The sequence below is a fragment of the Equus przewalskii genome, chromosome 1, assembly GCF_037783145.1.
Source record: "Equus przewalskii isolate Varuska chromosome 1, EquPr2, whole genome shotgun sequence".
NCBI classification, from domain to species: domain Eukaryota; kingdom Metazoa; phylum Chordata; class Mammalia; order Perissodactyla; family Equidae; genus Equus; species Equus przewalskii.
Window position 1 is genome coordinate 62,560,217 of NC_091831.1, and position 17,184 is coordinate 62,577,400.

Sequence of the window (17,184 nt, forward strand, 5' to 3'; positions counted from 1 at the left end):
GTCCCCAGCCTTCTCTCTCTCCATTTGTTTTAAGTTCCTTTACCTAGCACCTTCCTTGTGAACTCAATACATTAGTCTTTTGAGCCATCTCCCAAGCACAATCAGTTTCTTATACTCTCCTCTCAAGATGCTGTCCTTTTTTCTTCTGTTTTAAGTAACTTCTGAAATCTCATCTTCTGTAAAAGTCATTTTGAATTAAGCAGAGAATTGCTGATGGTCTCCTCTTCATCTACTCTGACAATAATAGACCTCCCATGGCTGCTTCTTATAATATCCACTCCCATTATAAATTCACCTCCGCCTCCCACCCCCAAAATGACCCTTGCCCTTGACTTATTTTCCATCCCTGTTCTGGTTACTGTTCCTAATTTAGAGACTCACACAGGGGTGAAAAAAGCAGATTCTGAGGTCGACTGCCTGACTTGGAATCTGAGCCCTGCCACTTGCAGCCATGCTCCTTTGGGCCTGTTATTTAACCTTTCTGTGCCACAGTTTCCTCCTTAATAAGACTGGGGCAATAATAACACCAACCTGAGATTGTTGAAATAATGTAAGTACTTCACACAGTACCTGGCACATTGTAAACATGCAATAAATATTAACTGTTATTATTATTATTTATTAACTGGGGGGAAAGAATGAAGAACACACCCCCTTATTTTATACACACACACACACACGTATACACACATGTGCGCTCACACATCTGTGTACACATACATAGTTAGGAAAAACATTCAGAATTGTGATGTAATTTCTTTTTTAGAAAATTAAAAAATGCATATTTTAAATGCTGAACACATAAAGTTGAACAAAATCCTGGCTGGTGAGGCAAGGGTTTAAACAAAGGTAAAGAAGCACTATACCAGTTGTTTGTGCATACCTATTAAAGATCTGCTGTTAGTGGTTTGGTCTTTGTTTAAAAGCACCAGAGCCCCGTGTGTATGTATGGACACTTGCATACTTTTGTGTGATAATGATTAAGGTGACAGGTTTTCCTTAGGAAAGTTTCAAAAGCAAGCAGTAGTCCACCCACTTTTGAGTAAATGAAAGAGAAATTTATTTTTTGAGAAAGGATAGTGTGAAGGAGAACACTCTTTTCAAAAATGACTGTAGAAGAGGACTAGTCAGATAAATATGTCATGAGTTTATGCTTACCCCCTTTTAAAGTCTGATGTATCTTCAGCACAGCCATTATTTAAGCATGAGAAGTAATTAATTGCTTTTGTTTTCTTGGTTTTGTTGCTTGCAAATATTCTGTTAAGGAATTTTATGAACATGCTAAAGGTAATCCTGGGCTGACGGGTAATATTTTCTAAATAGATACTTACTAGGCTTATGTTGATTATTTATATTTGAAAATGTTGACTGTAGATATTGGTGGATTGCTTTCAAATTAATCACTTATTCCTAATTTATGAGGGATGTATCAGTGAAACATTTATTTAGAAAATAGAAATAGTTTTAGATAGCAAAGTGGAGTCTATTAAAAATAATAATAAATGACGTAATATACCAGGGGTTTTTGTGTAATATTGGAGGACCCAGAAGTATGCAGTGTGCGTATGACTTTATTATTTATTTTTTTAGTGCCGTTAATCATATTTTAGAGTTTACTATTCTTATAAGTGTAACATTACTTGGATTTCTCTAGTTTCATTTATTTATGTAATTTTATGGCTTATATCATTTTAGGTTGTTTTACTAATGCCAGTTTTGTAAAATAAAATTAACTAGAAAAATTATGAAGGAGGGTGGCATGAAAAGAAGTGGCCAGAGTTACACTGTTTCATGTTTGTAACTTTCATTTCTTTTCAAGTGTGGATTTATTCTTAGTGATACAAATTGCTGTTTTCTTTGGCAGCATTAGAAGCAAGTCTATGTGAAATTATGTAATGTCTGAAAAGTTATATTCATGATTAATTGGCCTATCCTAGTATGGCATTTGTGTGTGTGGAATAAGGCGATCACGCTTTTTATTTGGCAGTGAGTTTAAGTGCCCTTGCTCGGATCCAGTTACTCTACAGGGCTTTGTGGCTGAGAACTGTGTGTTTAGCTTGATCTCTAAAAAGTGTAAAATGTAGCTTCGAAGCCAAATATGCTGGAACTCATATTGTAACCAAAGTTAGTCTTCAGATAACTTCAAAAGCAAGCCCTTCCACTCTCTCCCACCTTAGTTAGCCAATAAAGCCAAGCGATTTAAAACAACATCGTCTCTGTGGCCTCTAAACACACGGCCAGTCTTGGTTATCCAAGGGGAGATTGCCTGTAGTGTCAAATAATAGTTTTAAATTCTTCCTGACATTGACCCAGACTGATTAGTTACCACAATCTGTCTATTTATTTATCTAAGCTGGACTTTATAGGAGCTAGAAAATAAGGCCTTTAAACAATTGCCCCCTCCTATGTGTCAACTTGAGAAATGGTGACGTCCATTGATAACAGTACAGTGATGGTGAACTTGATAATTGGAATAAGGTACTGCAGTGGTCCTGGAGCCTAATATCTTGGGCAAGTTAGCTTTGGTTTTCTTATCTGTAATGTGGAGATAATAGCACCTACCTTCTGGCATTTTAATGGTTAATTAAGTGCTTACCTGAATATGTGTTCAGAGTAAGTGTTCTTCAAATGTTTGCTGCTGCTAATTACTGTTACTACTGCTGCTGCTACTACTACTGCTAACTACTACAACTGCTACACACCAACTACTAACTATTCCTATTATAATAGCTCCTCCTGCAGGGTTTTGCTCTTTGGTAAATCTTCATATTGAAATGGTAAAACATATCTTAAAGTTGAATCTGAGTAATTTTGGGGTTACTTTTTAAAAGTATCAATATTCTTACTACTCAGGTGTGGACCACAGATCAGCAGCATCAGTATCACTGGGGGGCTTCTTAGAAATGCAGAATCTTTGGCCCCATCCCAGAACTAATGAATCAGATCTACATTTTAACAAGATTTCCAGGTGTTTTGTTTAAAGTTTTATATTAAGGTTTTTAATATAAAAACTTTTTAATATAAAGTTTTGTTTAAAGTTATATATTAAATTTTCAGAAGCACTAATCATCATTTCCTGACCTTCTCCCTCCCAACTATCCTCAAAATCATCTGAATAATTTAGAGATGACTGTCAGCAGTATCACGTAAGCCAGGCCCTCAAAATAGACATATGGCAGGTAATTAGAAAGAAGGGATGTTGGAAAGAAGGAAGAAGGAGGGAGGGAGGAAGAAAAACTATGCCTGACAATACTGATATTATAATTCTGTAGATGGGTCTGTGCTCAGCTTGTTCTCAGATTGTGCTCAAACTGATTTCAGATTGTTCTTTGTTGTGACCCTGGATATGGAAAGGATTACTGAAATTTTATGGGCTGGTAAAACATTTCTGTGACCTTCTAAGTTTCAGTGATCTGTCAAACTTTGGAGAGTTTCCTTTTAACTCACGGTCAAAAATTATTATATACTCCTTATTTTCTTAAACACACACACAGTGTGCAATCCTCTTATAATTATGCTTTAATTAACGTTTTGGTGTGAGGATGCTGTTCTTAATGTGCTGATCCTGAAAGATCATTGGAGAGTAGAGTTTCGTTTACTGTTCTCTGTCCTTTGCTAGTGCTTTTGCCTTTGTGTGGTTTGTCTTCTCCAATGTAAAGGTTGTGAAGATGTATGAGAACATTGGTCTTTGATTAACCATGAATTGTGGAGGGATAGCTTTATATGTATTATCATATACCAGAAGATAAGGAAAATTATTCCTTTTTGACTTAAAATATGACCTTGGAATCCATTTTTTAAAAGTTGTTTTGAAAAACAAATTTAAGTTAAAATGTGTTGTAGTTTTCAACTATTAAATTGGCAAGGAAAAAAATTTGATAAAATATGTTAGGAATATACAGTGGCACAACCTCATAGAGTCAAAAATGCCCATGTTCTGTGACCCAGCAATCTCGCATCTAGGAATTTATCCTGTAGGTATGTTTGTACATGCAAATGCTTGTATGTACATTTTTGTAGAAGAAAAAAAGTAGTGATAATCGTCAGTATCTATTAGGATGAAACTGGTTTATGTACCTCAAGTTTTTTGTTTTGTTTTGTTTTTTAAGATGTTATATGTTTATATGTGCCAGGTCTATCAATGAAAGTGTCCCAATGAACCTTTGGAACAGGGATTTGAGTGTCCAGGGGTTAGACATAGGAGGGAGACTTATTTTCCATTGTGTATAACCTCATACTGTTTGGATTTTTTTTTTAAACCGTGTATGTATAGTACTTTAAAATCAAGACACTAGCCCTTGCATTAGGCCGTGTCTTTAACACTCGTGTATTTGTTTTTCTTTTTTCTTTGTTTTTTGGGCTATGAGCTTTATTTTTTTTTAATTGTGGTAAAATGCATATAACAAAATTTACCATCTTAACCATTTTTAATAATAGTGTTAAGTACATTCACATTGTTATGCAACTGTCACCACCATCCATCTCCAGAACTCTTTTCATCTTGCAAAACCAAAATTGTGTACCCATTAAACATAACTCCCCATCCCTCCTCCTGCCAGCCCCTGGCAACCACCAGTCAACTTTGTCTCTGAATTTGATCACTCTAAGTATCTCTTATAGGCGGAATCATATAGTTATATATATATTTTTTCCCAAGTCAGAATCATTTGGTTTTATTTTTATTTATTTATGTATTTATTTATTTAATTGCAGTAACATTGGATTATAACATTATATAGCTTTCAGATGTACATAATAATATATTTCGAATTCTGTGTAGATTACATCATGTTCCCCACCCAAAAACTAATTATACTCCATCCCCTCACATGTGAGCCTAATCACCCCTTTTGCCCTCCCCCCGCCCTCCCTTCCCCATCGTAACCACCAATCCAATCTCCAATTCTATGTGTTTGTCTGTCGTTGTTTTTATCCTCTACTTATAAGTAAGATCATATGGTATTTGACTTTCTCCCTCTGACTTATTTCACTCAGCGTAATACCCTCAAGGTCCATCCATCTTATCACAAATGGCTGGATTTCGTCATTTCTTATGGCTGAGTAGTAGTCCATTGTGTATAAATACCACATCTTCTTTATCCATTCATCCCTTGATGGGCACCTAGGTTGCTTCCAAGTCTTGGCTATTGTGTATAATGCTGCAGTGAACGAGGGGTGCAAGTATCTTTATGCCTTTGCGTTTTCAAGTTCTTTGGATAAATACCCAGCAGTGGAATAGCTGGATCATATGGTAGATCTATTCTTAATTTTCTGAGGATACTCCAAACTGCTTTCCATAGTGGGTGCACCAGTTTGCACTCCCACCAGCAGTGTACAAGGGTTCCCTTCTCTCCACACCCTCTCCAACATTTGTTGTTTCCTGTCTTGTTAATTATAGCCATTCCGACTGGAGTGAGGTGATCCCTCACTGTAGTTTTGATTTGCATTTCCCTGATAGCTAATGATGTTGAGCATCTTTTCATATGCTTGTTGGCCATCCGTATATCTTCTTTGGGGAAATCTCTGTTCAGATCTTTTGCCCATTTTTTAATTGGATTGTTGGTTTTTTTGCTCTTGAGCTGTGTGAGTTCTTTGTATATTTTGGATATTAACCCCATATCTGATATATGATTTGCAAATATCTTCTCCCAGTTGTTAGGTTGTCTTTTTGTTTTGTTGATGGTTTCCTTTGCTGTGCATGTAGTCCCATTTGTTCATTTTTTCTTTTGTTTCCCTTGCCCAGTCAGACATGGGACTTGAAAATATGCTGCTAAAATTGATGTCAAAGAGCATACTGCCTATGTTTTGTTCTAGAAGTTTCGTGGTTTCGGGTCTTACATTCAGGTCTTTAATCCATTTTGAGTTGATTTTTGTGCATGGTGTAAGGAAATGGTCTACTTTCATTCTTTTGCATGTGGCTGTCCAGTTTTCCCAACACCATTTATTGAAGAGACTCTCTTTTCGAAACATCGTATGCTCTTGGCTCCCTTGTCGAATATTAGCTGTCCATAAATGTGTGGGTTTACTTCTGGACTCTTGATTCTGTTCCATTGATCTGTGTGTCTGTTTTTGTGCCAGTACTGTGCTGTTTTGGTTACTATGGCTTTGTAGTATATTTTGAAATCAGGGAGTGTGATACCTCCAGCTTTGTTCTTTTTTCTCAGGAATCCTTTGGCTCTGCAGGGTCTTTTGTTGTTCCATATAAATTTTAGGATTCTTGTTCTATTTCTGTAAAAAATGTTCTTGGAACTTTGATAAGGATTGCGTTGAATCTGTAGATGGCTTTAGGAAGTATGGACATTTTAACGATGTTAATTCTTCCAATACAAGAGCACAGAATGTCTTTCCATTTCTTTGTGTCTTCTTTGATTTCTTTCAACAATGTTTTATAGTTTTCGGTGTACAGATCTTTCACTTCTTTGGTTAAGTCTATTCCTAGGTATTTTATTCTTTTTGTTGCAATTGTAAATGGGATTGTACTCTTAATTTCTCTTTCTGCTACTTTGTTGTTAGTGTATAGAAACTCAACCAATTTTTATATGTTGATTTTGTATCCCGCGACTTGACTGTATTCCTTTATTACTTCTAAAAGTTTTTTAGTGGATTCTTTAGGGTTTTCTAGATATAAAACCAAGTCATCTGCAAAGAGTGACAGTTTCACTTCTTCTTTTCCAATGGGGATCCCTTTTATATCTTTTTCTTGCCTGATTGCTCTGGCTAGGACTTCCAATACTATGTTAAATGAGAGTGGTGACAGTGGGCATCCTTGTCTGGTTCCTGTTCTTAGAGGGATAGCTTTCAGTTTTTCTCCATTGAGAATGATATTTGCTGTGGTTTTGTCATATATGGCCTTTATTATGTTGAAGTATTTTCTGTCTATACCCATTTTGTTTAGAGTTTTTATCATAAATGGATGCTGTATCTTGTCAAATGCTTTCTCTGCATCTATTGAGATGATCATGTGATTTTTATTTTTCATTTTGTTAATGTGGTGTATCAAGTTGATAGATTTGAGGATGTTGAACCATCCCTGCATCCCCGGAATGAAACCCACTTGATCATGATGTATGATCTTTTTAATGTATTATTGTATTTGATTTGCTAGTATTTTGTTGAGAATTTTTGCATCAATGTTCATCAGTGATATTGGCCTGTAATTTTCTTTTTGTGTGTTGTCCTAGTCTGGTTTTGGTATTAGTATAATGTTGGCTTCGTAGAATGAGTTAGGAAGCCTCCCCTCCTCTTCAATTTTTTGGAATAGTTTGAGAAAGATAGGTATTAGGTCTTTGAATGTTTGGTAGAATTCTACAGAGAAGACATCTGGTCCTGGACTTTTATTTTTTGGGAGGTTTTTAATTGCTGTTTCGATCTCCTTACTGGTGATCGGTCTATTCAAATTTTCTACTTCTTGGTCCAGTTTTGGAAGGTTGTATGATTCTAAGAATTTATCCATTTCTTCTAGATTATCCAATTTGTTGGCGTATAGCTTTTCATAGTATTCCCTTATTATCTTTTGTATTTCTGACGTGTCCATTGTAATCTCTCCTCTTTCATTTCTTATTTTATTTATTTGCGCCTTCTCTCTTTTTTTCTTGGTGAATCTTGCTAAGGGTTTGTCAATTTTGTTTATGTTTTCAAAGAACCAGCTCTTGGTTGTATTAATTTTTTTGCATTTTTTTTTTAGTCGCTGTATCATTTATTTCATTATTTCCTTCCTTCTGCTGATTTTGAGATTTGTTTGTTGTTCTTTTTCCACTACCTTTAGATGTGCTTTTAGATTGTCCATTTGGGATTTTTCTTCTTTGTTGAGGTAGGCCTGAATTGCTATCAACTTCCCTTGTAGAACTGCTTTTGCTGTATCCCACAGATTTTAGCATGTCGTATTTTCATTTTCATTTGTCTCCAGGAATTTTTTGATTTCTCCTTTGATTTCTTCATTGACCCAATCGTTGTTCAGTAGCATTTTGTTTAATCTCCACATTTTTCTGGCTTTTCTGGTTTTCTTCCTGTTGTTGATGTCTAGTTTTCATACCTTTGTGGTCAGAAAAGATGCATGGTATTATTTCGATCTTCTTAAATTTATTGAGACTTGTTTTGTGGCCTAATATGTGATCAGTGCTGGAGAATGTTCCATATGCATTTGAAAAGAATGTGTATTCTGTGGTTTTTGGATGGAATGTTCTGTATATATCTACTAAGTCCATCTGGTCTAATGTGTCCTTTAAGGCCAGTGTTTCCTTATTTATCTTCTGTGTGGATGACCTATCCATTGGTGTAAGTGGAGTGTTAAAGTCCCTTACCATGATTGTGTTACTGTCTATTTCTCCTTTTATGTCTGTTAATAATTGCTTTATATATTTAGGTGCTTCTATGTTGGGTGCGTAGATATTTACAAGTGTTATATTTTCTTGTTAGATTGTTCCCTTTATCATTATGTAGTACCCCTCTTTGTCTCTTGTTACAGTTTTTCTTGTAAAGTCTATTTTGTCTGAGATAAGTATTGCTACCCCCACTTTCTTTTCTTTGCCATTTGCATGGAATATCTTTTTCCATCCTTTTACTTTCAGTTTGTGTGTGTCTTTAGGTCTGAAGTGTGTCTCTTGTATGCAGCATATACATGGGTCTTGTTTTTTTATCCAATTGGCCATCCTCTGGCATTTGATTGGAGCATTTAGTCCATTGACATTTAAAGTAGCTATTGATAAATATGTATTTATTGCCAATTTGTTACTTTTTTTTTCTGGGCGTTTTAGTAGTTCTTCTCTGTTCCTTTCTTTTTCTCTATCTTTAGTAACCTGTTTGATTTCTTTTCTCTTACTTTTTTTCTTGCTCAGTATAGGTTTCTGATTTGTGATTACCATGAGGATCCTATTTAATATTGTATGTATATAACAGTCTATATCGAGTTGATAGACTCTTTAGCTTGACCTCTTTCTAAAAGCTCTATTTTTTCACTCCCCTCCTCCCACGTTTTATGTTTTTGAAATCATATATAGTGTCTTGTTTAGTGTTTGTCTATCCATTACCCTCTTATCATTGAAATAAGTCATTTTAGTACATTTGTCTTTTAACCTTCATCTTATCTTCACAGATAGTTGATCTGCTACCTTTACTATATTTTTACCTTTACGAGTGATTTTATTGCCTGTTTTTTTGTTGTTGTTGTTTTGTTTCTTAGATATATATTTTTTTTTAATCTCTATTTGTGGTCATTGCTTTCCCACTTAAATAAGTCCCTTCAGCATTTCTTGTTGAACTGGTTTCTTGGTGATAAACTCCTTTAATTTTTGCTTGTCCGGGAAGCTCTTTATCTCTCCTTCCATTCTGAATGACAGCCTTGGTGGATAGAGTATTCTTGGCTGTAGGTCTTTTCCTTTTAGCACTTTAAATACGCCATCCCATTCTCTTCTCGCCTGTAGGGTCTCGGCTGAGAAGTCCACTGATAGCCTGATGGGCTTCCCTTTGTGTGTCACTTGTGGCATTTCTCTTGCTGCTTTTAGGATTCTCTCTTTATCTTTAATTTTGGACATTTTAATTATAATATGTCTTGGTGTGGGCCTCTTTGGGTTTATCTTGTTTGGAGCTCTCTGTGCTTCCTTAACTTGGATGTCTGTTTCCTTCTTCAGGTTAGGAAAATTTTCCACTGTTATTTATACAAATAAATTTTCTGCCCCTTTGTCTCCCTTTTCTCCTTCTGGGATACCTATAATCTGAATGTTAGTGTGCTTGATATTGTCCCAGAGTTCCCTTAGAGTGTTCTCATTATGTCTTAATTCTGTTTTCTGTTCTGCTTGGGTGATTTCCTCTAGTCTTTCTTCTAGCTCGCTGATCCAGTCTTCTGTATCCTCTACTTTACTGTTGAGTCCCTCTAGTGAATTTTTCATTTCCAGTATTGTATTCTTCATTTCTGGTTTGTTTTTTTTGTTTTTTTTTTTTAATCTTCCAGTTCTTTTCTGATGAGCTCACTCTGTTCATCTAGTCTTCTCCCAATATCTGTGAGCATCCTCGTGATATTTTGTTTGAACTCTTTGTCGAGTAGGTCACTTGTTTCTGTTTCATTTAGTCCTTTTTCTGGGGTTTGGTCCTGTCCCCTTGCTTGGAAAGTATTCCTTTGTCTCCTCATTATGCCTCTTTCTCTGTGCTTATTTCTATGTATTAGGTGAGTCGGCTATGTCTCCTGATCTTGGAGAAGTGGCCTTACGTATGAGATGCCTTATGAGGCCCAGCAGTGTGCTTCCCTCTCATCACCAGTCCAGAAGATCCAGGAGTGACCCCTTTGTGGGCAACTTGTGTCCTTCTGCTGTGGCAGGGTTGCTCCCACTGCAGGTACCCAGGGAGTCTAGTCTTTCCTTTCCTGGCCAGCTGTTTGTAAATCTGCTTTGGGGAGCCTCAGCACTGTTGGCTGCGAAGTCTATCAGCACACTCTTACTGCAGTTTTCCTCTTAATTGGGTTGGTACCCAGTGTAGCTGGTTGCTAGGCTCAGGGGCTTACATTTGTGATAGGCCTCAGGCCTACAAGGCTGTTGTCAGTTCTCTTAGGAGTGCAGCTGAGTGGGGCTGGCCCTAGGCAGGGGGCGCTCAATTGTTTCAGGCTTTGGAAGGTGGGGCTGCTCCTTTTTATGGCTATTTGTGAAGCACAGGTCTTGTGCTGCTGATAAGCCTCACCCCCCACAGGACCACACACACCATCAACACAGTCCTGGTCCAGCAAACTTCTCAAGCCCCTGGAGCATACCCTGTCTCCGAGGCCACACTGCAGAGGCCCACACCTCACCACCAATGCCCCACACAGTTCACCTGGTCCTCACACAGGCCCTGCCCCATAGAGGCAGACACCCTTGCCTGCCTGTGGAGGATCGAGGCAACCAGTCAATGCAGGCTGAAATGTAGCCTGAGGGCTTGCTGTTAGGTGGGGCCAGTCCCTAGGGCAGGTTGCCTGCCCTGGCTGAACTGGAGTAAATCTGTGCTCTAGTGGGCGTGGCAGACCCCTGGGCTAACAGGCCAAGGGATGAACCTCAGTGGCACCCACCAGGGTCTATGTCAACTCGCATGGACCAGTTCAGAACAATGGCCACCACCAATGTCTCAGTCTCCGGAGAGGTCCCTCCTCTCACCAAGATGTCCCCAGAGTCCACTAGGTCAGTCTGGTTTCACCAAACGCCTGTCAGCCTTCTCTCTGGTGATTTTAGGTTGCTGCAATGAGTGAGTTTGTGCGTGGGCCCTTTAAGACCCAGGTCTTTTCGGCTTTCGGCTGATAGCTTTTCTGGGTGTATCCTCGCTGCAGTTAAAAGCCAGCAAAGCCAGAGAGTAAGACCCCCATCTCAGATGGGCTGAGTCTGAAGGATGCTTATAGCAGTGTTGGCCCCCGCTCCGGACCTCACTCCTCCAGGGAGGGCTGCGTACCTTAGGGTGGCTCCCGCCTGGCCAGCTGAGAAGCTCCACTGCTCCCAAAGGTGGCTTTTTTCCTGTCTAGCAGGAATTTTGCCTCTTCTGCCTTAGTCAGGACTGTCCCTTGTTGTGGGGGTTGTTTTTATTCGGTTTTCAGTTTTCAATCTGGGGCAATTTTTCCAAAAATAGTTCTAACCAGGTTGTGTTCATGGGAGGAGATGAGTTCAGAGTCTGCTTATCCCGCCATCTTGATGAGATCCCCCTACTTTTTTTTTCCTTTTCTTCTGATGAGGAAGATTGGCCCTGAGCTAACATCTGTTGCCAATCTTCCCCTTTTTGCTTGAGGAGGATTGCTGCTGAGTTAACATCTGTGCCAGTCTTCCTCTATTTTGTATGTGGGATACCCCACAGAATGGCTTAACAAGCTGTGTGTAGGTGTGTGCCCGCGATCCAAACCTGTGAACCTCAGGCCACCAAAGTGGAGTGTGTGAACTTAAGCACTATGCCACTGGGCTGGCCCCTTTTTAACTTTTAAAGTGTGTTCATGTACATAGACTTATTTATATTTCTGGGGCCCTCAGACAGTTATTAAGAGTGGTCAATGAATTCCCAGTAGCCTCACTGCTCTGTATTTACTCTCTCACTCCTTAGACTCTCCTGAGCATCAACTGCCTGATGTCCTAGTCATTCAGGGCTATAATTCTCAACCCGGAGCACCATCAGAACCTCCCTGAAGCTTTTAAAAAATTAAGATCCCTAAACAGATGTTAGCTCAGGTGCCAACCTTTAAAAAGAATAAATAAATGAAACTCATCAATGGCTTCCCACTTCTCTTATGGTGAAGCTAATATCCTTAAGGTGGCTACAAGACCCTCCAGTCTGATCCCTTCTGCTACTGTGCCTTGTGCTATTAGTCCCTTACTTCTCCCCAACCTGGTTTTCTCTCATTTTCTCAAACATGCCACATCTCTTAAGAGTTCATCCCCCTGCCTAGATTGCTCTTCCTGTCTCTTTGTTTGGCTAATGTCCACTTCTTTTGGAGGTTTCAGTTTAATGGCTTATCTTTGGAAATCTTTCCTGACTCAACAAGTCTGGGTTGGGAGTCCCCCCACCCTGAGCTCCCACAGGACTCTCTCCTTCTGCTATCAAAGCACTTATCACAGTATTGTGTAATGACCTGTTGACTCATCTGCCTCCCTCACTCAGTTGTAAACTCTATACAGGAAAGGTTATATCTGTCTGTCTGTATTAAATCCTTAATACAGTGTCTGGAAATAGGTGTTCAATAGACATTTATTGAATCTGTGGAAGTATGGAAGATAAATGAAGGTTAAACGATGTGCCCAAGGTCACAGAGTAGGAATCAGCAAATAAGCATTTAAACCCAGGTCTCTTTGGTTCTAAAGCTGAGTCTTTCCACCTCATCAGGGTTTCTTAACATGTGTTGTGCCTTAGACACCTTTGTAATCTTGTAAAGTTTATGGTCTCATTCTCAAAAGAATAATTTGAAGGGCATAAAATAAAATGTATATGATTGCAAAGGAAATAAATTATATCGAAAATAAAAAAAAAAATTAAGATGCCTAAGTCAACCCCAGACCTATTGAATCAAAATCTGTGGGTTTGGCTTAGGCATGTACGTTTTTAAAGAGCTATATAGGTGATTCTGATGTTCACGCTTGTTAAGAACCACTGTCTAGAGAGCAGTTCTTGGTGGGATTCCTTTTTCGTAAACCATCAACTGTTACCACCTGCCCCCACAGCCTCCTAGGAGTGTTGTAGACATGGCACCAGAGTAGAGTGAGTGGATCTTCTGCTCTACATCCACGGAAAAGGGAGCGCCCCTCTGAATAGCCTCTTGGCTTTCTGTCTTGTTTTAGAATAATAATGATCATGGTAGTGATGATAATAAATCAGGTTTCAGCATTAGAATCACCATTTTCTGCAAATAAAGAACATTGAAAGTAAATAGGGGAAACTAAAAGCTGATCTTTGAAAACTTCAATAAAATTCAGAAATCTCTAGCTAGACCAATCAAAAAAAGGGGGAAGACATAAATTGCCAATACCAGGGCTGGGGGAGGGGATATCACTGAAGACATAAAAATAAGAATAATAAGAATAATAAGGAAATATTATGAGCAATTCATGCCAATAAATTGGGCAACTTAGATGAAATGGGAAAATTCTGTGAATGCCCAAATTACCACAACTGACACACACACAAAATAGGAAACCTGAATAGCTCTATATCTATTAAAGAAATTGAGTTTATAATTTAAAACTGTGCTACAAAGAAAACTCCAGGCTCAGATAACAGACAGGTTTAATGATGAAATCTGTCAAACATTTAACAATGCAAATGTTAGGTAAATTCTTTCAGAAAGTAGGAGGGAACACATCCTAATTCATTTTATGAGACCAGCATTACTTTGATACCAAAACTAACCAAAGACATTGCAAAAAAGGAAACTGTGGAACCATATTCCTCATGAAAACACATGTTTTCATGAAAACATGAAAAACCTTTCAAAAATATTAGCAAATCAAATCCAGAAACATATGAAAAGGATAATATATTGTGAGGTTTATCCAGAATGAGATTATCTATAAATGCAAGGTTGGTTTAATATTCTAAAATGAGGAAAACATATGATCATCTCAATAGATATAGGAAAGCAATTGACAAAACTAAAAATCCATTCATGGTCAAAACTCTCAGCAAACTAGCAATAGAAAGAACTTTATTAACTGATAAAAGGCATCTATAAAAAGAAAAACCGGGGCCGGCCCCATGACCGAGTGGTTAAATTTGCACGCTTAACTTTGGCGGCCTGCAATTTCACTGGTTCGGATCCTGGGTGTGGACATGGTACCACTCATCAGGCCATGCTGAGGCAGCATCCCACAAGCCACAACTAGAGGGACCCACAACTAAAATATACAACTACGTACTGGGGGGCTTTGGGGAGAAGAAAAAAAAAGATCAGCAACAGGTGTTAGCTCAGCTGCCAATCTTAAAAAATAAATAAATAATGGTGAAAAACCAAATACTTTCTTTCTAAGGTCAGGAGTAAGATAAGTATGTCCCCTTTCATTATTTCTATTCAGCATTATACTGGACTTCCTAGCCAGTGCAATAAGACAGGAAAAGAAATGAAAGGCATCAGACTGGGAGAAAGAACTAAAACCATCTCTAGTTTCAGACCACATGATTGTCTATATAGAAAATCTTAAGGAATCTTTAAGAAAGCTACTAAAACTAGAGTGAATTTAGCAAGGACACAAGGTTAATATACAAAACCCAATTGTATTTCTATGTAGTAGTAATGAACATTCAGAAATTGAAATATTTACAGTAGCATCAAACAATATGAAAATACTCAAATTTGGACAAAATGTATACCCTGAAAACTATAAAGCATTGTTGAAAGAAATTAAAGAAGACCTAAATAAATGGAGAAATGTCTATCTTCATGGATTAGAAGACTCAATAATGTTACAAATTCAGTACTCCCCAAACTGATCTATATAGCAGCACAAGAACAATAAAGATCAGCAAACTTTTTCTAGAAATTGACAAGCTGATTAAAAATTTATATGGCAGTGCAAAGGACCTAGAATAGCTAAAATAAACTTGAAAAAGACCAAAGTTGAAGGACTAATTCATTGAGAAGAAAAAAAAAATCTTCCCATCAAATGGTCTTGAAATAAGTGGATATACATGTGGAAAAAAGTGAGTCTTGACCATTACCTCACTCCATACACAAAAAGTAATTAAAAATGTATCATAGACTTAAGTTATAAACTAAAATCATGAAACTAGAGGAAAATATAGGATAAAACCTTTGCAACTTTGGAATAGGCAAAAATTTCTTAGACTGAACATAAAAAGTAGAAGAAATTAATAAATGGGACCTCATCAAAATTAAAAGCGGGCCAGCCTGGTGGCATAGTGGTTGAGGTCATGTGCTCTGCTTTGGACACCTGGGATTCATGGGCTTGGACCCAGGTGTGGACCTAGCACTGCTCATCAAGCCACGCTGTGGCGGCGTCCCACGTAAAATAGAGGAAGATTGGCAAAAGATGTTACCTCAAGGCCAATCAATCTTCCTCAAAAAAAAAATTAAAAACTGATGTTTTTCAAGAGAAATTATTAGGAAAATGAAGAGACAAGCCACAGAATGACAGAAAATATTCACAATACGTATCTCTTGTATCCGTGCATATATGTATACACACATATACATACAAAGGACTTGTAACCATTATATGTGTAAGAAACTCTTAAAACTCAATAATAAGCAAACAACACAATTTAAAAAATAGGTGTTACAGGTTGTGTTCCTCAGGAAGTGGGCACTGAGGTAAAGTTTTGTGTGTAGAATATTTATGAGGGATGCTCTTAGTATTATCAACGCTTATGGGAGGGAGGGCAACAAAGCAGTGTTGTGCATAGAGAAGAACTGAGCAGTTATGCAGCTAATAACAGCCTTGGTTGACTTCATACATAGCTCTGGAGCTAGATTGATCTGACAGAGTTTGGGCCAAGATGACCAGATCTTTATATTTCTCTATCACTCAGTGATGAGGACCTGTACCACTTGGATATGGGCCACCCCAGGAAGGGGCATGTCCTTGGGTGACATGACTCCGCAATTGAAGCAATCCCTGGAGGGGGTGACAACTGAAAACTGCCTATAACATTCTCAGTAGCTGGGGCAACAGGTTTTCCACTGAAAGAGGGTCTGGCAATGTGTTGGAGCAGAAGATGATGATGGGCAGAAGAGTCTACCAGCAACTGTACAAAAGAAGATATATGAAGAACCATTAAGCACATGAAAACACATATACAGCATCATTAACTATCAAGGATATGCAAAATAAAACCACAGTGAGACACTTCCACACAATCTCTGGAATGGTGAAAATTAAAAAGACTAGCAATCCCAAGTGCAACTGGGAGTGTAAAATGGTTGAATCACTTTGGGAAACACTTTGTTAGTCTCATCAAGGTAGATATACACTTACTGTATGACCCAGCAATTCTACTCCTAGGTATTTACTAAAGAGAAATAAAAGCACATATACAAAGAGACTTTTACATGAATGTTCGGATTAGCTTTATTCATACAGCTCAAAACTGTAAAGAGTACAAATGTCCATCAACAGGTAAATGGATAAATTCATTTAGATACGTTGATATAATGAGATACTGTGTAATGTTAAAAAGAATAAATTACTCACACATGCAACATGGATGAATCTCAAAAACCTGCTGAGCACAAGGAAGTCACAAAAGAGTATGATTTCATGTTTGAAATCCTAGAACAGGCAAAATAATCTATAATAAGCAGATCAGTAGTTATCTGGGTCTGCAGGGGGAAGAGGATTGCAGAAGGACTTGAGGGAACTTTCTGAGGTGATAAACTTTCTGAGGTTCTATTTCTTAATTGTTGTGATAATTCTATGGATATATGTATTTGTCCAAACTTTAAGAGGGTGCATTTTATTATGTATAAATTACACCTCAGTAAAGTTTTTTTTTTTTTTCAAAGTAAAATTGAAGAAGAAGAACAAATGGGGGTTTATGTTCATGAGGGATATTGATTGTTCTTTCAATTTTTTCCTTGTAATGTTTTCGTCTGATTTTGGCATCAGAATTATGCTGGCTCATAAAGTTAGTTGAGAAATATTTCCTCCTCCTCTGTTTTTTTAAGTATATCATCTCAGATTTGTAGTGTATTCTTAAGTCTTTGAAAGAGTTCACCAGCAAAGCTATTGGGCCTGGAGTTCT

At 37.8% G+C, this 17,184-nt stretch overlaps 1 protein-coding gene across 12 annotated transcripts in view; it reads left to right on the forward strand.

The window, feature by feature from the left end:
- KAT6B (lysine acetyltransferase 6B) overlaps positions 1-17,184 on the forward strand; it is a 191,785-nt gene that overhangs the window by 100,725 nt on the left and 73,876 nt on the right. For 3 of the 12 annotated variants that reach the window (XM_070566449.1, XM_070566440.1, XM_070566481.1), the window contains exon 4: positions 10,160-10,326. The exons of the other annotated variants lie outside the window; for them this stretch is intronic. In XM_070566449.1, the coding sequence (XP_070422550.1) occupies positions 10,171-10,326 (156 nt within the window). In that variant the 5' untranslated portion in view covers positions 10,160-10,170. The remainder of the gene's footprint in view (positions 1-10,159; positions 10,327-17,184) is intronic. 12 annotated transcript variants of the gene reach the window in all.